Source organism: Pristiophorus japonicus, chromosome 19, assembly GCF_044704955.1.
Source record: "Pristiophorus japonicus isolate sPriJap1 chromosome 19, sPriJap1.hap1, whole genome shotgun sequence".
In the NCBI taxonomy this organism is placed as follows: Eukaryota; Metazoa; Chordata; class Chondrichthyes; family Pristiophoridae; genus Pristiophorus; species Pristiophorus japonicus.
In genome coordinates this window covers 53,432,391-53,455,647 of record NC_091995.1, presented here as the reverse complement: position 1 = coordinate 53,455,647, position 23,257 = coordinate 53,432,391, and the positions used below count along the sequence as shown (strand labels likewise).

At 61.0% G+C, this 23,257-nt stretch overlaps 1 protein-coding gene across 1 annotated transcript in view; it reads right to left on the bottom strand.

Annotated features, from left to right (window-relative positions):
• Positions 1–1,383: 1,383 nt before the first annotated feature.
• LOC139229856 (major histocompatibility complex class I-related gene protein-like) overlaps positions 1,384–23,257 on the bottom strand; it is a 200,782-nt gene continuing 178,908 nt past the window's right edge. Inside the window, exons 6-7 of the mRNA XM_070861479.1 lie at positions 5,138–5,167; positions 1,384–1,930 (exon numbers count right to left, since the gene is read on the bottom strand). Coding sequence (XP_070717580.1) covers positions 1,851–1,930; positions 5,138–5,167 — 110 coding nt within the window. The 3' untranslated portion in view covers positions 1,384–1,850. The remainder of the gene's footprint in view (positions 1,931–5,137; positions 5,168–23,257) is intronic.

The window sequence follows — 23,257 nt, the reverse complement described above, 5'->3', positions numbered from 1 at the left end:
TTGCCAACCCGAGAATGAACCATTTATTCCGACTCTCTGTTTTCTGTTAGTTAGCCAATCCTCTATCCATGCTAATACATTACCTCCAACCCCGTGAACCTTTATCTTGTGCAGTAACCTTTTATGTGGCACCTTGTCAAATGCCTTCTGGAAGTCCAAATACACCACATCCACTGATTCCCCTTTATCCACCCTGTTCGTTACATCCTCAAAGAATTCCAGCAAATTTGTCAAATATGACTTCCCTTTCATAAATCCATGCTGACTCTACCTGACTGAATTATGCTTTTCCAAATGTCCTTTAATAATGGACTCCAACATTTTCCCAACCACGGATGTTAGGCTAACTGATCTATAGTTTCCTGTTTTTTGTCTGCCTACTTTTTTAAATAGGGGCGTTACATTTGCAGTTTTCCAATTCAGGTCCAGAGTATTTATCTGCCTTTAGTCCTATTATCTTACTGAGTACCACCTCTTTAGTGGTTGTGATTGTGTTAAGTTCCTCCCTCCCTATAGCCCCTTGACTATCCACTGTTGGCATATTTTTAGTGTCCTCTTCCGTAAGACTGATACAAAATATTTGTTCAGAGTTTCTGCCATCTCCATGTTCCCCACTACTAATTCTCCTGCTATGGCCCCAGTTTCTGATGCACTCTTATGTTTATACATTCTGTCCCTTCCTGTCACGCTCTGGTTTTCATTTCCCCCAGTGCTACCCCGCTCTATTGCCTTCTCCTTATTCTTTTAGCTTTTAGGTTTCTGCTCACCTGAACCCAACCCCTCCCCACTAATTAGCGTAAAGCCCTCTCTGCAGCCTGAGTTATTCGGTTCGCCAGGACCCTAGCCCAAGCACGTTCCAAGTGGAGCCCGTCCCGATGAACAGCTCCCTCTTACCCCAGTACTGGCGCCAGTGTCCCAGGTACCAAAACCCATTTCTCCCACACCAGTCTTTCAGCCACGGGTTTAGCTCTCTGATATTATTTAACCTATGTAAATTTGCTTGATCAATGTGAAGAATTAGGAGGCCAGGTATCGGACACTCTCACACAGGATCCAGGTTTAATTTCACAGTTTCAGCAAGCAGCGAGGAGCAGTAAAACAGTACGGAAATCTGAGTTGTAAAGAAAAGGAACAGTACAGGATTGGTATAAAATATAAATGTTGCGTTTGCTGAAATCCCTGAGGATATAGAGGCTCACACTACCCCCCCCAGCATTAATTCCCCCCCCCAGCATTAATCCCCCTCCTCCCAGCATTAATCCCCCCCTCCCAGCATTAATCCCCATCCCCCAGCATTAATCCCCTCCCCAGCATTAATCCCCCCACTCCCAGCATTAATCCCCCCCCAGCATTAATCCCCCCCCCCTCCCAGCATTAATCCCCCTCCCCGCATTAATCAGCTGCAGCCAATGAGGCACAAATACAGAGGCTGTGTGGCCATCATTGGCCAATGAGATTGCTCAATAAGAATCACTAATCTACTGGGTCACTCGTGGATCAGAGCATTGGACAGGTTGCATGCTCTCTACCCAATAGAAACTAGAAACATAGAAAGTAGGTGCAGGAGTAGGCCTTTCGGCCCTTCGAGCCTGCAGGATACGATCACCCATCCGGTTTAGAACTGTGCATCTATACAGTAGCAGAGTAGAGGTCACTCCATTAGCAGAAGATGTCCCTCCAAACAGATTTATATCCCATTCAGACCAACAACAGATGGAAGTTAATGCAAGAGAAAAGCAGTGGAGAGTATAACGGGCTAATTCGATAGCGTCCACTTTACATGATCGCTCATAATTCAAATGAACCCCCCCACATGTAGCCTGCAGGGTCTGTGATCAGAGGTCCGATGATTAAACTAATGGTTCTTGCACACTCTTGTCATTCTTGTTGTGGTTGGGCACACTCTGCAATGATTGACTGCTGTCAGTACCTAACAAACAGAAAATGACAGGATGAGTGGAAGTTCCAGGTGTGCTTTTTATCCACCTGTAGTAACAAGATATTAAAAGGCGATGTTCACCCGAGAGAACATTATTTAATGAAGGCCGTGTCATTCAGTTTGGGTTAACTCATAATGAGGGAGAGACCAGTGATGTGCCACAGTTCATATTGGTCCTCAGTGATTGTCTCCTCATATCAACCAGACCAGCGGTGTGCCATGTGACCAATGGTGTGTCATGTGACCAGCGCTGTGTCATGTGACCACTGATGTGCCATGTGACCAGTGGCGTGTGTGTGACCACCAATGTGCCATGTGACCAGTGCTGTGTCATGTGACCACCGGCGTGCCATGTGACCAGCGCTGTGCCATGTGACCAGTGACGTGCCATGTGACCAGCGCTGTGCCAAATGACCAGCGACTTCTCATTTTGCCATGTGACCAGTGGCGAGTCATGTGACCACCGACGTGCCATGTGGTCAGCGACGTGCCATGTGACCAGCAGTGTGCTATGTGACCAGCATTGTGTGACGAGGGTGAAGTTGGCCAAATTGAACTTGGGTGTTATTTCTGAGACAGGGTCAGGAGCTGGGCTCGGGAGGGGAATAGGAGCTGCAGTCAGGAGCCACGGTCGGGATGGCGTCAGAGCCGGGGTCAGGAGGGCATCAGGAACTGGGGTATGTGGGGTCAGGAGCCAGGATCGGGAGTGGGTCAGGAGAGGGTCAGCAGCTGGGGTCAGTAGGGTGTAAGGAGCCAGGGTTAAGAACCGCGGTCGGGAAGTGGGTCAGGAGCAGGGGTCGGGAGCCAGGGTCGGGAGTCCAGGTCAGCAGCCGCAGTCGGGAGCCGGGGTCGGGAGGGGGTCAGGAGCCGGGATCGGGAGCGGGTCAGGAGCTGGGGTAGGGAGTCGGGGTCGATAGGGGGTCAGGAGCTGGGGTCAGGAGTCGGGGTCGGGAGCCGGGGTCAGGATGGGGTCAGGAGCTGTGGTTGGGATGGGGTCAGGAGCCGGGGTCGGGAGGGGGTCAGGAGCCGGGGTCGGGAGGGGGTCAGGAGCCGGGGTAGGGAGTCAGGAGCTGGGGTAGGGAGTCGGGATCAGGACGGGGTCGGGAGGGGGTCAGGAGTCGGGGTCGGGAGGGGGTCAGGAGCTGGGGTCAGGAGGAGCTCAGGAGCCGGGGTCAAGAGGGAATCAGGATGGGGTCAGGAGGGGATCAGGACGGCGTCAGGAGGGGATCAGGAGCTGGGGTCAGGAGGGGGTCAGGATCCATGGTCAGGAGGGGATCAGGACAGGGTCAGGAGCTGGGGTCGGGAGGGGCTCAGGAGCTGGGGTGGAGAGGGGGTCAGGAGCTGGGGTGGGGAGGGGGTCAGGAGCTGGGGTCGGGAGAGGGTCAGGAGCTGGGGTCGGGAGGGGGTCAGGAGCTGGGGTCAGGAGCTGGGTTCGGGAGGGGGTCAGGAGTAGGGGTAGGCGGGGTCGGGATCCACGGTTGGGAGCCTGCTCCCTCCTCTCACTTCCCCTCCCTCCCTTTCATCTCCCCTCCCCTCCCTCCCCATTTCCCTTTCCTCCCCTCCACTCCTCTCCTCTCCCCTCCCCTCCAATCCCATCCCCTCCCCTCCCCACGCCTCCCTTCCCCTCCACTGCCCTCCTCTCCTCTCACCTCCCCGTCTCCCTTTCCCCCCTCACCTCTCCTCTCCCCTTAACTCTTCTCCCGCCCCTCATCTCACCTCCCTGCCCCCTCACCTCCCTCCACTTCCCCCCTCTCACCTCCCTGCCGCCTCACCTCCCTTCACTTCCCCCGACTCCTCCTCCCCTCCTCTCCCCTCACTTCCTCTCCCCATTACCTCCTCTCCTCTTCCTTCAGCTCCCCTCCGCTCACCTCCTTTCCCCTCCCCTACCTCTCCCCTCCCACCTCCTCTCCTCTCCCCTCCCTCTCACCTCACCTCCCCTCCCCTCCCTCTCATCTCATCTCCTCTCCTCACCTCTCACTCTCACCTCCTCTCCCCTCCCCACACGCTCCCCTCCCCTCTCCTCCGCTCCCCTCCCCTCCCTCTCACTTCCCCTCCCCATTACCTCCTCTCGTCTCCCCTCGTCTTCCCTCCGCTCACCTCCTCTCCTCTCTCCTCCCTGACCCCCCCACCTCCTCTCACCTCCTCTCCCCTCTCCCTCACCTCCTCTCCCCTCCCCTCACTCACACCTCTCCGGCCCCGCCCCCCGCTTCCCCTCCGTCTACTCTCACCACCCCTCCCCTCATTTCCCCTCCGCCTAATCTCATTTTATGCTCCAGTCCCTGCCCCGACACTCATTGTATCTTTCCCCCTCTCCCCTTCCCTCACTGCTGCTCTCCTCATTTCACCTCCTCTTTTCCTCCTCTGCTTTCACCTCCCCTCTCTCCCGCCGGTCCCCTACCCTTCCTTTCATTCCCCCTCCATCCCCTCCCCTTCGCTCCCCTCCCCCTCCATCCCCTCCCCTTCCCCTCACTCCCCTCCATCCCCTCACCGACCCCTCACTCTCCTCCCCCTCCCTCGCTGCCTTCGCCCTTCATCCCCTCCCTGCCCCCTCGCTCCCCTCCCCTCCCCCTGTAACCCATCTGCTCCTCCCTTCCATCCCGATTCCTCTCCTCCCCCTCGCACCCCTTCCATCCCCTCCCCTCCACCCTGTCCCCTCCCCTCCCCCTCTGTCCCCTCCCCTCCCCCTCTGTCCCCTCCACTTCGCTCCTTCCACCTCTGTCTCCTCCCCTCCTCCTCGCTCCCCTCCCATTCGCCCCCTCCATTCCCTCCCCTCTCCCTCTCACCCCACCTCTCCCCCCTCCCCTCCTCTACCCCTCATTCCCTTCCCCTCCGCTCCCATTCCCGTTGCTCCACTCCCCCTCTGTCTCCTCCCACTCCCTTCCCCCTCTGGCCCCTCCCCTCCCCATCCATCCCCACCCGGCCACCTCGCTCCCCTCCACCTCCATCCCCTCCCTCTCCTCTCCCTCTCTGTCTCCTCCCCTCCCCCTCTGCCTCTATCCCCTCGTCCTCCCTTCCGCCTCTGAACCATCCCCTCCCCCTCGCTCCCCTCCCCCTCACTTCCCTCCACTCGCCCATCCTTCGCCCCAGATTCTGTACACAGGATGATGACCCCTGGATTGCCGATGTGATCATTCCCAGTGGCCCATTTTGAGCTCCAGTTAGTCCATGTATTTCGGCTCCACATTCGCATTTACTTACTTGGTGTTGGACTGTAATTCTTCTCATCTCCTGAAGAAATGAAAAGACAAGAGTTCAGTTATTGAGAAATATGAGAGCTCTGTCAAACTGCTCAAATGCGCACAGTCAGATACACAACCGGCTCAAATACACGGGGAATTTTCCCACCAGCACAATAATTTCGGCACAAGGGCTGTGGAAACGTTGGGATCAGGAAGCAGAGATTGGATCGGGATCGAAGACACAGGGAAAGATATTGAGGAAGTGGCAGTACAGAGGGAGTGCTGCACTGTGGGAGGGGCAGTTCTGAGGGAGTGCTGCACTGTGGGAGGGGCAGTTCTGAGGGAATGCTGCACTGTCGGAGGGGCAGTTCTGAGGGAATGCTGCACTGTGGGAGGGGCAGTACTAAGGGAGTGCTGCACTGTGGGAGGGACAGTACTGAGGGACTGCTGCACTGTGGGAGGGTCAGTACTGAGGGAGTGCTGCACTGTCGGAGGGGCAGTTCTGAGGGAATGCTGCACTGTCGGAGGGGCAGTTCTGAGGGAATGCTGCACTGTGGGAGGGGCAGTACTAAGGGAGTGCTGCACTGTGGGAGGGACAGTACTGAGGGACTGCTGCACTGTGGGAGGGTCAGTACTGAGGGAGTGCTGCACTGTCGGAGGGGCAGTTCTGAGGGAATGCTGCACTGTGGGAGGGTCAGTGCTGAGGGAGTGCTGCACTGTGGGAGGGTCAGTGCTGAGGGAGTGCTGCACTGTGGGAGGGTCAGTACTGAGGGAGTGCTGCACTGTCGGAGGGGCAGTTCTGAGGGAATGCTGCACTGTGGGAGGGGCAGTACTAAGGGAGTGCTGCACTGTGGGAGGGACAGTACTGAGGGACTGCTGCACTGTCGGAGGGGCAGTACTGAGGGAGTGCTGCACTGTGGGAGGGGCAGTACTGAGGGAGTGCTGCACTGTGGGAGGGGCAGTACTGAGGGAGTGCTGCACTGTCGGAGGGGCAGTTCTGAGGGAATGCTGCACTGTGGGAGGGGCAGTACTGAGGGAGTGCTGCACTGTGGGAGGGGCAGTACTGAGGGAATGCTGCACTGTGGGAGGGGCAGGACTGAGGGAGTGCCGCACTGTGGGAGGGGCAGTACTGAGGGAATGCTGCACTGTGGGAGGGGCAGGACTGAGGGAGTGCTGCACTGCAGGAGACACAGTACTGAGAGAGCGCTGCACTGTCGGCAGGGCAGTACTGAGGGAGTGCTGCACTGCAGGAGACGCAGTACTGAGAGAGCGCTGCACTGTCGGCAGGGCAGTACTGAGGGAGCGCTGCACTGCAGGAGGCGCAGTCGTGAGGGAATGCTGCACTGTCGGAGCTGCAGTACTGAAGGAGTGCTACACTGTGGGAGGGGCAGCACTGAGGGGGCGCTGCGCTGTCGGAGGGCACTGTACAGAGGAAACGCCTCACTGTCGGAGGGGCAGCACTGAGGGACACTGCACTGTTGGAGGGGTACTACTTGGAGAGATTTGCACAGTCGGAGAGGTAGTATTGAGGGAGTGCCGCACTGTCGGAGGGGCAGTACGAGGGAACACCGCACTGTCAGAGGGGCAGTACTGAGGGACTGCTGCACTGTCGGAGGGGCAGTACTGAGGGAGCGCTGCACTGTCGGAGGGGCAGTAGTGAGGGAGTGCTGCGCTGTCGGAGGGGCAGTACTGATGGAGCGCCACAGTGTCGGAGGGGCAGTACTGAGGGAGTGCTGCACTGTTGGAGGGGCAGTACTGAGGGAGCGCTGCACTGTCGGAGGGGCAGTACTGAGGGAGCGCCACATTGTCGGAAGAACAGTACGGAGGGATCGCTGCACTGTCGGAGGGGCAGTCCTGAAGGAGTGGTGCATTTTTGGAGCGACAGTACTGAGGAAGTGCTGCACTGTCGGAGGGGCAGTAGTGAGGGAGTGCTGCGCTGTCGGAGGGGCAGTACTGAGGAAGCGCTGCACTGTCGGAGGGGCAGTAGTGAGGGAGTGCTGCGCTGTCGGAGGGGCAGTACTGAGGGAGCGCCACAGTGTCGGAGGGGCAGTACTGAGGGAGTGCTGCACTGTTGGAGGGGCAGTACTGAGGGAGCGCTGCACTGTCGGAGGGGCAGTACTGAGGGAGCGCCGCACCGTCGGAGGTGCAGTACTGAGGGAGCGCCGCATTGTTGGAGGGGCAGTACTGAGGGAGCGCTGCACTGTCGGAGGGGCAGTACTGAGGGAGTGCTGCACTGTCGGAGGAGCAGTACTGAGGGAGCGCTGCACTGTCAGAGGGGCAGTACTGACGGAGTGCTGCGCTGGGCGAGGGACAGCACTAAAGGAGTGCTGCATTGTCGGCGGGACAGTACGGAGGGAGTGCTACACTGTCGGAGGGGCCGTCCTGAAGGAGTGATGCACTTTTGGAGCGACAGTACTGAGGGAGCGCCGCACTGTCGGAGGGGCAGTAGTGAGGGAGTGCTGCGCTGTCGGAGGGGCAGTACTGAGGGAGCGCTGCATTGTCGGAGGGGCAGTACTGAGGGAATGCTCCAGTGTCGGAGGGGCAGTACTGAGGGAGTGCTGCGCTGTCGGAGGGGCACCACTGAGGGAATGCTACACTGTTGGAGCGGCAGTACTGAGGGAGCGCTGCACTGTCGGAGGGGCAGTACTGAGGGAGTGCTGCGCTGTCGGAGGGGCACCACTGAGGGAATGCTCCAGTGTCGGAGGGGCAGTACTGAGGGAGCGCTGCACTGTGGGAGGTGCAGTACTGAGGGAGCGCTGCACTGTCGGAGGGGCAGTACTGAGGGAGCGCTGCACTGTCGGAGTTGCAGGAGTGAGGGGGTGCTGCACTGTCGGAGGGGCAGTACTGAGGGAACGCTGCGCTGGCCGAGGGACAGCACTAAAGGAGTGCTGCACTGTCGGAGGGGCAGTACTGAGGGAGTGCTGCGCTGTCGGAGGGGCAGTACTGAGGGAGCGCCACAGTGTCGGAGGGGCAGTACTGAGGGAGTGCTGCACTGTCGGAGGGGCAGTACTGAGGGAGCGCCGCACTGTCGGAGGTGCAGTACTGAGGGAGCGCCGCACTGTCGGAGGGGCAGTACTGAGGGAGCGCCGCACTGTCGGAGGTGCAGTACTGAGGGAGCGCTGCATTGTTGGAGGGGCAGTACTGAGGGAGCGCCGCACTGTCGGAGGGGCAGTACTGAGGGAGCCCTGCACTGTCGGAGGGGCAGTACTGAGGGAACGCTGCACTGGCCGAGGGACAGCACTAAAGGAGTGCTGCACTGTCGGAGGGACAGTACGGAGGGAGTGCTGCAATGTCGGAGGGGCAATACGGAGGGAGTGCTGCACTGTCGGAGGGGCAGTCCTGAAGGAGTTGTGCACTTTTGGAGCGACAGTACTGATGGAGATCTGCACTGTTGGAGGGGCAATACTGAGGGATCTCCGTACTGTCGGAGGGGCAGTACTGAGGGAGTGCCACACTGTCGGAGGGACAGTACTGAGGGAGTGCCACACTGTCAAAGGGACAGTGCTGAGGGAGTGCTGCACGCTCGGAGGGTCAGTCTTGAAGGAGTGGTGCACTTTTGGAGGGGCAGTACTGAGGGAGATCTGCACTGTCGGAGGGGCAGTACTGAGGGAGCCCTGCACTGTCGGAGGGGCTGTACTGAGGGAACGCTGCGCTGGCCGAGGGACAGCACGAAAGGAGCGCTGCACTGTCAGAGGGGCAGTAATGAGGGAGTGCTGCGCTGGGCGAGGGACAGCACTCAAGGAGTGCTGCATTGTCGGCAGGACAGTACGGAGGGAGTGCTACACTGTCGGAGGGGCTGTCCTGAAGGAGTGATACACTTTTGGAGCGACAGTACTGAGGGAACGCCGCACTGTCGGAGGGGCAGTAGTGAGGGAGTGCTGCGCTGTCGGAGGGGCAGTACTGAGGGAGTGCTGCACTGTCTGGAGCGTCAGTACTGAGGGAGCGCTGCATTGTCGGAGGGGCAGTACTGAGGGAATGCTCCAGTGTCGGAGGGGCAGTACTGAGGGAGTGCTGCGCTGTCGGAGGGGCAGTACTGAGGGAGCGCTGCACTGTCGGAGGGGCAGTAGTGAGGGAGTGCTGCGCTGTAGGAGGGGCAGTACTGAGGGAGCGCTGCACTGTCGGAGGGGCAGTACTGAGAGACAGCTGCACTGTCGGAGGGGCATTACTGAGGGAGTGCTGCACTGTCGGAGGGGCAGTACTGAGGGAGCGCCGCACTGTCGGAGGTGCAGTACTGAGGGAGCGCCGCACTGTCGGAGGTGCAGTACTGAGGGAGCGCCGCATTGTTGGATGGGCAATACTGAGGGAGTGCTGCACTGCAGGAGACGCAGTACTGAGAGAGCGCTGCACTGTCGGCAGGGCAGTACTGCGGGAGCGCTGCACTGCAGGAGGCGCAGTAGTGAGGGAATGCTGCACTGTCGAAGGGGCAGTACTGAAGGAGTGCTACACTGTGGGAGGGGCAGCACTGAGGGGGCGCTGCGCTGTCGGAGGGCACTGTACTGAGGGAGCGCCTCACTGTCGGAGGGGCAGCACTGAGGGACGCTGCACTGTTGGAGGGGTACTACATGGAGAGATTTGCACAGTCGGAGAGGTAGTATTGAGGGAGTGCCGCACTGTCGGAGGGGCAGTACGAGGGAACACCGCACTGTCAGAGGGGCAGTACTGAGGGACTGCTGCACTGTCGGAGGGGCACCAATGAGGGAATGCTGCAGTGTCGGAGGGGCAGTACTGAGGGAGTGCTGCGCTGTCGGAGGGGCAGTAGTGAGGGAGTGCTGCGCTGTTGGAGGGGCAGTACTGAGGGAGCGCCACAGTGTCGGAGGGGCAGTACTGAGGGAGTGCTGCACTGTCGGAGGGGCAGTACTGAGGGAGCGCCGCACTGTCGGAGGTGCAGTACTGAGGGAGCGCCGCATTGTTGGAGGGGCAGTACTGAGGGAGCCCTGCACTGTCGGAGTTGCAGGACTGAGGGAAGGCTGCACTGTCGGAGTTGCAGGACTGAGGGGATGCTGCACTGTGGGAGGTGCAGTACTGAGGAAGTGCTGCACTGTTGGAGGGGCAGTACTGAGGGAGCGCTGCACTGTCGGAGGGGCAGTCCTGAAGGAGTGGTGCACTTTTGGAGCGACAGTACTGAGGGAGTGCTGCACTGTGGGAAGGCCAGTCCTGAGGAACTGCTGCACTGTCGGAGGGGCAGTACAGCGGGAATGCTGCAGTGTCGGAGGGGCAGTACTGAGGGAGTGCTGCGCTGTCAGAGGGGCAGTACTGAGGGAGCGCTGCACTGTCGGAGGGGCAGTACTGAGAGACTGCTGCACTGTCGGAGGGGCAGTACTGAGGGAGCGCTGCACTGTCGGAGGGGCACCACTGAGGGAATGCTACACTGTTGGAGGGGCAGTACTGAGGGAATGCTCCAGTGTCGGAGGGGCAGTACTGAGGGAGTGCTGCGCTGTCGGAGGGGCATTACTGAGGGAGCGCTGCACTGTCGGAGGGGCAGTAGTGAGGGAGTGCTGCGCTGTAGGAGGGGCAGTACTGAGGGAGCGCTGCACTGTCGGAGGGGCAGTACTGAGAGACAGCTGCACTGTCGGAGGGGCATTACTGAGGGAGTGCTGCACTGTCGGAGGGGCAGTACTGAGGGAGCGCCGCACTGTCGGAGGTGCAGTACTGAGGGAGCGCCGCACTGTCGGAGGTGCAGTACTGAGGGAGCGCCGCATTGTTGGATGGGCAATACTGAGGGAGTGCTGCACTGCAGGAGACGCAGTACTGAGAGAGCGCTGCACTGTCGGCAGGGCAGTACTGCGGGAGCGCTGCACTGCAGGAGGCGCAGTAGTGAGGGAATGCTGCACTGTCGAAGGGGCAGTACTGAAGGAGTGCTACACTGTGGGAGGGGCAGCACTGAGGGGGCGCTGCGCTGTCGGAGGGCACTGTACTGAGGGAGCGCCTCACTGTCGGAGGGGCAGCACTGAGGGACGCTGCACTGTTGGAGGGGTACTACTTGGAGAGATTTGCACAGTCGGAGAGGTAGTATTGAGGGAGTGCCGCACTGTCGGAGGGGCAGTACGAGGGAACACCGCACTGTCAGAGGGGCAGTACTGAGGGACTGCTGCACTGTCGGAGGGGCACCAATGAGGGAATGCTGCAGTGTCGGAGGGGCAGTACTGAGGGAGTGCTGCGCTGTCGGAGGGGCAGTAGTGAGGGAGTGCTGCGCTGTTGGAGGGGCAGTACTGAGGGAGCGCCACAGTGTCGGAGGGGCAGTACTGAGGGAGTGCTGCACTGTCGGAGGGGCAGTACTGAGGGAGCGCCGCACTGTCGGAGGTGCAGTACTGAGGGAGCGCCGCATTGTTGGAGGGGCAGTACTGAGGGAGCCCTGCACTGTCGGAGTTGCAGGACTGAGGGAAGGCTGCACTGTCGGAGTTGCAGGACTGAGGGGATGCTGCACTGTGGGAGGTGCAGTACTGAGGAAGTGCTGCACTGTTGGAGGGGCAGTACTGAGGGAGCGCTGCACTGTCGGAGGGGCAGTCCTGAAGGAGTGGTGCACTTTTGGAGCGACAGTACTGAGGGAGTGCTGCACTGTGGGAAGGCCAGTCCTGAGGAACTGCTGCACTGTCGGATGGGCAGTACAGCGGGAATGCTGCAGTGTCGGAGGGGCAGTACTGAGGGAGTGCTGCGCTGTCGGAGGGGCAGTACTGAGGGAGCGCTGCACTGTCGGAGGGGCAGTACTGAGAGACTGCTGCACTGTCGGAGGGGCAGTACTGAGGGAGCGCTGCACTGTCGGAGGGGCACCACTGAGGGAATGCTACACTGTCGGAGGGGCAGTACTGAGGGAGCGCTGCACTGTCGGAGTTGCAGGACTGAGGGAAGGCTGCACTGTCGGAGTTGCAGGACTGAGGGGGTGCTGCACTGTGGGAGGTGCAGTACTGAGGGAGCGCTGCACTGTCGGAGGGGCAGTCCTGAAGGAGTGGTGCACTTTTGGAGCGACAGTGCTGAGGGAGTGCTGCACTGTGGGAAGGCCAGTCCTGAGGAACTGCTGCACTGTGGGAGGGGCTGTACTGAGGGAGCGCTGCACTGTCGGAGAGGTAGTAATGAGGGAGCGCTGCACTGTCGGAGGGGCAGTACTGAGAGAGTGCTGCACTGTCGGAGGGGCAGTACTGATGGAGCGCTGCACTGTCGGAGGGGCAGTACTGATGGAGCGCTGCACTGTCGGAGGGGCAGTACTGAGGGAGCGCTGCACTGTCGGAGGGGCAGTACTGAGGGAGCGCCGCAGTTGGAGGAGCAGTACTGAGGGAGTGCTGCACTGTCGGAGGGGCAGTACTGAGGGAGCGCTGCACTGTCGGAGGGGTAGTAATGAGGGAGCGCTGCACTGTCGGAGGGGCAGTACTGAGAGAGTGCTGCACTGTCGGAGGGGCAGTACTGAGGGAGCGCTGCATTGTCGGAGGGGCACCACTGAGGGAATGCTACACTGTTGGAGGGGCAGTACTGAGGGAGCGCTGCACTGTCGGAGTTGCAGGACTGAGGGAAGGCTGCACTGTCGGAGTTGCAGGACTGAGGGGGTGCTGCACTGTGGGAGGTGCAGTACTGAGGGAGTGCTGCACTGTTGGAGGGGCAGTACTGAGGGAGCGCTGCACTGTCGGAGGGGCAGTCCTGAAGGAGTGGTGCACTTTTGGAGCGACAGTACTGAGGGAGTGCTGCACTGTGGGAAGGCCAGTCCTGAGGAACTGCTGCACTGTCGGAGGGGCAGTACAGCGGGAATGCTGCAGTGTCGGAGGGGCAGTACTGAGGGAGTGCTGCGCTGTCGGAGGGGCAGTACTGAGGGAGCGCTGCACTGTCGGAGGGGCAGTAGTGAGGGAGTGCTGCGCTGTCGGAGGGGCAGTACTGAGGGAGCGCCACAGTGTCGGAGGGGCAGTACTGAGGGAGTGCTGCACTGTTGGAGGGGCAGTACTGAGGGAGCGCTGCACTGTCGGAGTTGCAGGACTGAGGGAAGGCTGCACTGTCGGAGTTGCAGGACTGAGGGGGTGCTGCACTGTCGGAGGGGCAGTACTTAGTGACAGCTGCACTGTCGGAGGGGCATTACTGAGGGAGTGCTGCACTGTCGGAGGGGCAGTACTGAGGGAGCGCCGCACTGTCGGAGGTGCAGTACTGAGGGAGCGCCGCACTGTCGGAGGTGCAGTACTGAGGGAGCGCCGCATTGTTGGATGGGCAATACTGAGGGAGTGCTGCACTGCAGGAGACGCAGTACTGAGAGAGCGCTGCACTGTCGGCAGGGCAGTACTGAGGGAGCGCTGCACTGCAGGAGGCGCAGTCGTGAGGGAATGCTGCACTGTCGAAGGGGCAGTACTGAAGGAGTGCTACACTGTGGGAGGGGCAGCACTGAGGGGGCGCTGCGCTGTCGGAGGGCACTGTACTGAGGGAGCGCCTCACTGTCGGAGGGGCAGCACTGAGGGACGCTGCACTGTTGGAGGGGTACTACTTGGAGAGATTTGCACAGTCGGAGAGGTAGTATTGAGGGAGTGCCGCACTGTCGGAGGGGCAGTACGACGGAACACCGCACTGTCAGAGGAGCAGTACTGAGGGACTGCTGCACTGTCGGAGGGGCACCAATGAGGGAATGCTGCAGTGTCGGAGGGGCAGTACTGAGGGAGTGCTGCGCTGTCGGTGGGGCAGTAGTGAGGGAGTGCTGCGCTGTTGGAGGGGCAGTACTGAGGGAGCGCCACAGTGTCGGAGGGGCAGTACTGAGGGAGTGCTGCACTGTCGGAGGGGCAGTACTGAGGGAGCGCCGCACTGTCGGAGGTGCAGTACTGAGGGAGCGCCGCATTGTTGGAGGGGCAGTACTGAGGGAGCCCTGCACTGTCGGAGGGGCACCACTGAGGGAATGCTACACTGTTGGAGGGGCAGTACTGAGGGAATGCTACACTGTTGGAGGGGCAGTACTGAGGGAGCGCTGCACTGTCGGAGTTGCAGGACTGAGGGAATGCTGCAGTGTCGGAGTTGCAGGACTGAGGGGGTGCTGCACTGTGGGAGGTGCAGTACTGAGGAAGTGCTGCACTGTTGGAGGGGCAGTACTGAGGGAGCGCTGCACTGTCGGAGGGGCAGTCCTGAAGGAGTGGTGCACTTTTGGAGCGACAGTACTGAGGGAGTGCTGCACTGTGGGAAGGCCAGTCCTGAGGAACTGCTGCACTGTCGGAGGGGCAGTACAGCGGGAATGCTGCAGTGTCGGAGGGGCAGTACTGAGGGAGTGCTGCGCTGTCGGAGGGGCAGTACTGAGGGAGCGCTGCATTGTCGGAGGGGCAGTAGTGAGGGAGTGCTGCGCTGTCGGAGGGGTAGTAATGAGGGAGCGCTGCACTGTCGGAGGGGCAGTACTGAGAGAGTGCTGCACTGTCGGAGGGGCAGTACTGAGGGAGCGCTGCACTGTCGGAGGGGCACCACTGAGGGAATGCTACACTGTTGGAGGGGCAGTACTGAGGGAGCGCTGCACTGTCGGAGTTGCAGGACTGAGGGAAGGCTGCACTGTCGGAGTTGCAGGACTGAGGGGGTGCTGCACTGTGGGAGGTGCAGTACTGAGGGAGTGCTGCACTGTTGGAGGAGCAGTACTGAGGGAGCGCTGCACTGTCGGAGGGGCAGTCCTGAAGGAGTGGTGCACTTTTGGAGCGACAGTACTGAGGGAGTGCTGCACTGTGGGAAGGCCAGTCCTGAGGAACTGCTGCACTGTGGGAGGGGCTATACTGAGGGAGCGCTGCACTGTCGGAGAGGTAGTAATGAGGGAGCGCTGCACTGTCGGAGGGGCAGTACTGAGAGAGTGCTGCACTGTCGGAGGGGCAGTACTGATGGAGCGCTGCACTGTCGGAGGGGCAGTACTGATGGAGCGCTGCACTGTCGGAGGGGCAGTACTGAGGGAGCGCTGCACTGTCGGAGGGGCAGTACTGAGGGAGCGCCGCAGTTGGAGGAGCAGTACTGAGGGAGTGCTGCACTGTCGGAGGGGCAGTACTGAGGGAGCGCTGCACTGTCGGAGGGGTAGTAATGAGGGAGCGCTGCACTGTCGGAGGGGCAGTACTGAGAGAATGCTGCACTGTCGGAGGGGCAGTACTGAGGGAATGCTGCAGTGTCGGAGGGGCAGTACTGAGGGAGTGCTGCGCTGTCGAGGGGCAGTACTGAGGGAGCGCTGCACTGTCGGAGGGGCAGTAGTGAGGGAGTGCTGCGCTGTCGGAGGGGCAGTACTGAGGGAGCGCCACAGTGTCGGAGGGGCAGTACTGAGGGAGTGCTGCACTGTTGGAGGGGCAGTACTGAGGGAGCGCCGCACTGTCGGAGGGGCAGTACTGAGGGAGCGCCGCACTGTCGGAGGTGCAGTACTGAGGAAGCGCCGCATTGTTGGAGGGGCAGTACTGAGGGAGCGCCGCACTGTCGGAGGGGCAGTACTGAGGGAATGCTGCACTGTCGGAGGAGCAGTACTGAGGGAGCGCTGCACTGTCAGAGGGGCAGTACTGACGGAGTGCTGCGCTGGGCGAGGGACAGCACTAAAGGAGTGCTGCATTGTCGGCGGGACAGTACGGAGGGAGTGCTACACTGTCGGAGGGGCCGTCCTGAAGGAGTGATGCACTTTTGGAGCGACAGTACTGAGGGAGCGCCGCACTGTCGGAGGGGCAGTAGTGAGGGAGTGCTGCGCTGTCGGAGGGGCAGTACTGAGGGAGCGCTGCATTGTCGGAGGGGCAGTACTGAGGGAATGCTCCAGTGTCGGAGGGGCAGTACTGAGGGAGTGCTGCGCTGTCGGAGGGGCACCACTGAAGGAATGCTACACTGTTGGAGGGGCAGTACTGAGGGAGCGCTGCACTGTCGGAGGGGCAGTACTGAGGGAGCGCTGCACTGTCGGAGTTGCAGGACTGAGGGGGTGCTGCACTGTGGGAGGTGCAGTACTGAGGGTGTGCTGCACTGTCGGAGGGGCAGTACTGAGGGAGCGCCGCACTGTCGGAGGGGCAGTACTGAGGGAGCGCCGCACTGTCGGAGGTGCAGTACTGAGGGAGCGCTGCATTGTTGGAGGGGCAGTACTGAGGGAGCGCCGCACTGTCGGAGGGGCAGTACTGAGGGAGCCCTGCACTGTCGGAGGGGCAGTACTGAGGGAACGCTGCACTGGCCGAGGGACAGCACTAAAGGAGTGCTGCACTGTCGGAGGGACAGTACGGAGGGAGTGCTGCAATGTCGGAGGGGCAGTACGGAGGGAGTGCTGCACTGTCGGAGGGGCAGTCCTGAAGGAGTTGTGCACTTTTGGAGCGACAGTACTGATGGAGATCTGCACTGTTGGAGGGGCAATACTGAGGGATCTCCGTACTGTCGGAGGGGCAGTACTGAGGGAGTGCCACACTGTCGGAGGGACAGTACTGAGGGAGTGCCACACTGTCAAAGGGACAGTGCTGAGGGAGTGCTGCACGGTCGGAGGGTCAGTCTTGAAGGAGTGGTGCACTTTTGGAGGGGCAGTACTGAGGGAGATCTGCACTGTGGGAGGGGCAGTACTGAGGGAGCCCTGCACTGTCGGAGGGGCTGTACTGAGGGAACGCTGCGCTGGCCGAGGGACAGCACGAAAGGAGCGCTGCACTGTCAGAGGGGCAGTAATGAGGGAGTGCTGCGCTGGGCGAGGGACAGCACTCAAGGAGTGCTGCATTGTCGGCAGGACAGTACGGAGGAAGTGCTACACTGTCGGAGGGGCCGTCCTGAAGGAGTGATGCACTTTTGGAGCGACAGTACTGAGGGAACGCCGCACTGTCGGAGGGGCAGTAGTGAGGGAGTGCTGCGCTGTCGGAGGGGCAGTACTGAGGGAGTGCTGCACTGTCGGAGCGTCAGTACTGAGGGAGCGCTGCATTGTCGGAGGGGCAGTACTGAGGGAATGCTCCAGTGTCGGAGGGGCAGTAGTGAGGGAGTGCTGCGCTGTCGGAGGGGCAGTACTGAGGGAGCGCTGCACTGTCGGAGGGGCAGTACTGAGTGACAGCTGCACTGTCGGAGGGGCATTACTGAGGGAGTGCTGCACTGTCGGAGGGGCAGTACTGAGGGAGCGCCGCACTGTCGGAGGTGCAGTACTGAGGGAGCGCCGCACTGTCGGAGGTGCAGTACTGAGGGAGCGCTGCACTGTCGGAGGGGCTGTACTGAGGGAATGCTCCAGTGTCAGAGGGGCAGTAATGAGGGAGTGCTGCGCTGTCGAAGGGGCAGTACTGAAGGAGTGCGACACTGTGGGAGGGGCAGCACTGAGGGGGCGCTGCGCTGTCGGAGGGCACTGTACTGAGGGAGCGCCTCACTGTCGGAGGGGCAGCACTGAGGGACGCTGCACTGTTGGAGGGGTACTACTTCGAGAGATTTGCACAGTCGGAGAGGTAGTATTGAGGGAGTGCCGCACTGTCGGAGGGGCAGTACGAGGGAACACCGCACTGTCAGAGGGGCAGTACTGAGGGACTGCTGCACTGTCGGAGGGGCACCAATGAGGGAATGCTGCAGTGTCGGAGGGGCAGTACTGAGGGAGTGCTGCGCTGTCGGAGGGGCAGTAGTGAGGGAGTGCTGCGCTGTTGGAGGGGCAGTACTGAGGGAGCGCCACAGTGTCGGAGGGGCAGTACTGAGGGAGTGCTGCACTGTCGGAGGGGCAGTACTGAGGGAGCGCCGCACTGTCGGAGGGGCAGTACTGAGGGAGCGCCACAGTGTCGGAGGGGCAGTACTGAGGGAGTGCTGCACTGTCGGAGGGGCAGTACTGAGGGAGCGCCGCACTGTCGGAGGGGCAGTACTGAGGGAACGCTGCGCTGGCCGAGGGACAGCACTAAAGGAGTGCTGCACTGTCGGAGGGACAGTAGGGAGGGAGTGCTGCAATGTCGGAGGGGCAGTACTGAGGGAGTGCTGCACGGTCGGAGGGTCAGTCTTGAAGGAGTGGTGCACTTTTGGAGCGACAGTACTGAGGGAGGGCTGCACTGTGGGAGGGGCAGTTCTGAGGGAGCGCTGCACTGTCGGAGGGGCAGTACTGAGGGAGCGCTGCACTGTTGGAGGGGCAGTACTGAGGGAGCGCTGCACTGTCGGAGGGGTAGTAATGAGGGAGCGCTGCACTGTCGGAGGGGCAGTACTGAGAGAATGCTGCACTGTCGGAGGGGCAGTACTGAGGGAGTGCTGCACTGTCGGAGGGGCAGTACTGAGGGAGCCCTGCACTGTCGGAGGGGCTGTACTGAGGGAACGCTGCGCTGGCCGAGGGACAGCACGAAAGGAGCGCTGCACTGTCAGAGGGGCAGTAATGAGGGAGTGCTGCGCTGGGCGAGGGACAGCACTAAAGGAGTGCTGCATTGTCGGCGGGACAGTACGGAGGGAGTGCTACACTGTCGGAGGGGCCGTCCTGAAGGAGTGATGCACTTTTGGAGCGACAGTACTGAGGGAACGCTGCACTGTCGGAGGGGCAGTAGTGAGGGAGTGCTGCACTGTCGGAGCGTCATTACAGCGGGAGCGCTGCATTGTCGGAGGTGCAGTACTGAGGGAATGCTGCACTGTCGGAGCGTCAGTACAGAGGGAGCGCTGCATTGTCGGAGGGGCAGTACTGAGGGAATGCTCCAGTGTCGGAGGGGCAGTACTGAGGGAGAGCTGCGCTGTCGGAGGGGCAGTACTGAGGGAGCGCTGCACTGTCGGAGGGGCAGTAGTGAGGGAATGCTGCACTGTCGAAGGGGCAGTACTGAGGGAGCGCTGCACTGTCGGAGCGGCAGTACTGAAGGAGTGCTACACTGTGGGAGGGGCAGCACTGAGGGGGCGCTGCGCTGTCGGAGGGCACTGTACTGAGGGAGCGCCTCACTGTCGGAGGGGCAGCACTGAGGGACACTGCACTGTTGGAGGGGTACTACTTGGAGAGATTTGCACAGTCGGAGAGGTAGTATTGAGGGAGTGCCGCACTGTCGGAGGGGCAGTACGAGGGAACACCGCACTGTCAGAGGGGCAGTACTGAGGGACTGCTGCACTGTCGGAGGGGCACCAATGAGGGAATGCTGCAGTGTCGGAGGGGCAGTACTGAGGGAGTGCTGCGCTGTCGGAGGGGCAGTAGTGAGAGTGTGCTGCGCTGTCGGAGGGGCAGTACTGAGGGAGCGCCACAGTGTCGGAGGGGCAGTACTGAGGGAGTGCTGCTTCGTCGGAGGGGCAGTACTGAGGGAGCCCTGCACTGTCGGAGGGGCAGTACTGAGGGAACGCTGCGCTGGCCGATGGACAGCACTAAAGGAGTGCTGCACTGTCGGAGGGACAGTACGGAGGGAGTGCTGCAATGTCGGAGGGGCAGTACGGAAGGAGTGCTGCACTGTCGGAGGGGCAGTCCTGAAGGAGTTGTGCACTTTTGGAGCGACAGTACTGATGGAGATCTGCACTGTTGGAGGGGCAATACTGAGGGATCGCCGTACTGTCGGAGGGGCAGTACTGAGGGAGTGCCACACTGTCGGAGGGACAGTACTGAGGGAGTGCCACACTGTCAAAGGGACAGTACTGAGGGAGTGCTGCACGGTCGGAGGGTCAGTCTTGAAGGAGTGGTGCACTTTTGGAGCGACAGTACTGAGGGAGTGCTGCACTGTGGGAGGGGCAGTACTGAGGGAGCGCTGCACTGTCGGAGGGGCAGTACTGAGGGAGCGCTGCACTGTCGGAGGGGCAGTACTGAGGGAGCGCTGCACTGTCGGAGGGGCTGTAGTGAGGGAACGCTGCGCTGGCCGAGGGACAGCACGAAAGGAGCGCTGCATTGTCGGCGGGACAGTACGGAGGGAGTGCTACACTGTCGGAGGTGCCGTCCTGAAGGAGTGATGCACCTTTGGAGCGACAGTACTGAGGGAACGCCGCACTGTCGGAGGGGCAGTAGTGAGGGAGTGCTGCGCTGTCGGAGGGGCAGTACTGAGGGAGTGCTGCACTGTCGGAGCGTCAGTACTGAGGGAGCGCTGCATTGTCGGAGGGGCAGTACTGAGGGAATGCTCCAGTGTCGGAGGGGCAGTACTGAGTGAGTGCTGCGCTGTCGGAGGGGCAGTACTGAGGGAGTGCTGCGCTGTCGGAGGGGCAGTACTGAGGGAGCGCTGCACTGTCGGAGGGGCAGTACTGAGGGAAAGCTGCACTGTCGGAGGGGCATTACTGAGGGAGTGCTGCGCTGTCGGAGGGGCAGTACTGAGGGAGCGCCGCACTGTCGGAGGTGCAGTACTGAGGGAGCGCCGCATTGTTGGAGGGGCAATACTGAGGGAGTGCTGCACTGCAGGAGACGCAGTACTGAGAGAGCGCTGCACTGTCGGCAGGGCAGTACTGAGAGAGCGCTGCACTGTCGGCAGGGCAGTACTGAGGGAGTGCTGCACTGCAGGAGACGCAGTACTGAGAGAGCGCTGCACTGTCGGCAGGGCAGTACTGAGAGAGCGCTGCACTGCAGGAGGCGCAGTCGTGAGGGAGTGCTGCACTGTCGGAGGGACAGTACTGAGGGAGCGCTGAACTGTCGGAGGGGCAGTACTGAAGGATGCTGCACTGTTGGAGGGGTACTACTTGGAGAGATTTGCACAATCGGAGAGGTAGTATTGAGGGAGCGCTGCACTGTCGGAGGGGCAGTACTGAGGGACTGCTGCACTGTTGGAGGGGCACTACTGGGAGAGATTTGCACTTCAGGAGGCGCAGTCATGAGGGAAGGCTGCACTGTCGGAGGGGCAGTACTGAGGGAGTGCTGCACTGTCGGAGTGGCAGTACTGAGGGAGTGCTGCACTGTTGGAGTGGCAGTACTGAGGGAGTGTTGCACTGTCGGAGAGGCAGTACTGAAGGAGGGCTGCACTGTCGGAGGGGCAGTCCTGAGGGAGTGGTGCACTTTAGGAGGGACAGAACTGAGGAAGCGCCGCATTGTTGGAGGGGCAGTACTGAGGGAGTGCTGCACTGTCGGAGGGGCAGTACTGAGGGAGCGCCGCATTGTTGGATGGGCAGTACTGAGGGAGTGTTGCGCTGTCGGAGGGGCAGTACTGAGGGAGCGCCACAGTGTCGGAGGGACAGTACTGAAGGAGTGCTGCACTGTCGGAGGGGCAGTACTGAGGGAGCGCCGCACTGTCGGAGGTGCAGTACTGAGGGAGCGCCGCATTGTTGGAGGGGCAGTACTGAGGGAGCGCTGCACTGTCGGCAGGGCGGTACTGCTGGAGCACCTCACTGTCGGAGGGGCAGTACTGAGGGACTGCGGCACTGTTGGAGGGGTACTGCTGGGAGAGATTTGCACTGCAGGAGGCGCAGTCGTGAGGGAATGCTGCACGGTCGGATGGACAGTACTGAGGGAGTGCTGCACTATCGGAGTGGCAGTACTGAGGGAGTGCTGCACTGTCGGAGTGGCAGTACTGAGGGAGTGCTGCACTGTCGGAGAGGCAGTACTGAGGGAGGGCTGCACTGTCAGAGGGGCAGTACTGGGGAGTGCTGCACTGTCGGAGGGGCAGTCCTGAGGGAGTGGTGCACTTTAGGAGGGACAGAACTGAGGGAGCGCTGCACTGTCGCAGGGGCAGTACTGAGGGAGTGCTGCGCTGGCCGAGGGACAGCACTAAAGGAATGCTGCACTGTCGGAGGGACAGTACGGAGGGAGTCCTGAACTGTAGGAGGGACAGTCCTGAAGGAGTGGTGCACTTTTGGAGCGACAGTACTGATGGAGAGCTGCAAAGTTGGAGGGGCAATACTGAGGGATCGCCGTACTGTCGGAGGGGCAGTATTGAGGGAGTGCCACACTGTCGGAGGGACTGTCCTGAGGGAGTGCTGCACTGTTGGAGGGGCAGTCCTGAAGGAGTGGTGCACTTTTGGAGCGACAGTACTGAGGGAGTGCTGCACTGTGGGAAGGCCAGTACTGAGGAACTGCTGCACTGTCGGAGGGGCAGTACTGAGGGAGTGCTACACTGTCGGAGGGGCAGTACTGAGGGAGCGCCGCATTGTTGGAAGGGCAGTACTGAGGGAGTGCCGCACTGTCGGAGGTGCAGTACTGAGGGAGCGCCGCATTGTTGGAGGGGCAGTACTGAGGGAGCGCTGCACTGTCGGCAGGGCGGTACTGCTGGAGCACCTCACTGTCGGAGGGGCAGTACTGAGGGACTGCGGCACTGTTGGAGGGGTACTACTGGGAGAGATTTGCACTGCAGGAGGCGCAGTCGTGAGGGAATGCTGCACGGTCGGATGGACAGTACTGAGGGAGTGCTGCACTATCGGAGTGGCAGTACTGAGGGAGTGCTGCACTGTCGGAGTGGCAGTACTGAGGGAGTGCTGCACTGTCGGAGAGGCAGTACTGAGGGAGGGCTGCACTGTCAGAGGGGCAGTACTGGGGAGTGCTGCACTGTCGGAGGGGCAGTCCTGAGGGAGTGGTGCACTTTAGGAGGGACAGAACTGAGGGAGCGCTGCACTGTCGCAGGGGCAGTACTGAGGGAGTGCTGCGCTGGCCGAGGGACAGCACTAAAGGAATGCTGCACTGTCGGAGGGACAGTACGGAGGGAGTCCTGAACTGTAGGAGGGACAGTCCTGAAGGAGTGGTGCACTTTTGGAGCGACAGTACTGATGGAGAGCTGCAAAGTTGGAGGGGCAATACTGAGGGATCGCCGTACTGTCGGAGGGGCAGTATTGAGGGAGTGCCACACTGTCGGAGGGACTGTCCTGAGGGAGTGCTGCACTGTTGGAGGGGCAGTCCTGAAGGAGTGGTGCACTTTTGGAGCGACAGTACTGAGGGAGTGCTGCACTGTGGGAAGGCCAGTACTGAGGAACTGCTGCACTGTCGGAGGGGCAGTACTGAGGGAGTGCTACACTGTCGGAGGGGCAGTACTGAGGGAGCGCCGCATTGTTGGAAGGGCAGTACTGAGGGAGTGCCGCACTGTCGGCGGGGCAGTACTGAGGGAGCGCTGCACTGTCGGAGGGGCAGTACTGAGAGAGTGCTGCACTGTCGGAGGGGCAGGACTGAGGGAGCGCTGCACTGTCGGAGGGGCAGTACTGAGGGAGTGCTGCACTGTCGGAGGGGTAGTAATGAGGGAGTGCTGAACTGTAGGAGGAGCAGTACGGAGGGAGTGCTGCATTGTTGGAGGCGCAATACTGAGGGATCGCCGTACTGTCGGAGGGTCAGTAATGAGGGAGTGCCACACTGTCGGAGGAACAGTACTGAGGGAGTGCTGCACTGTCGGAGGGGCAGTCCTGAAGGAGTGGTGCACTTTTGGAGCGA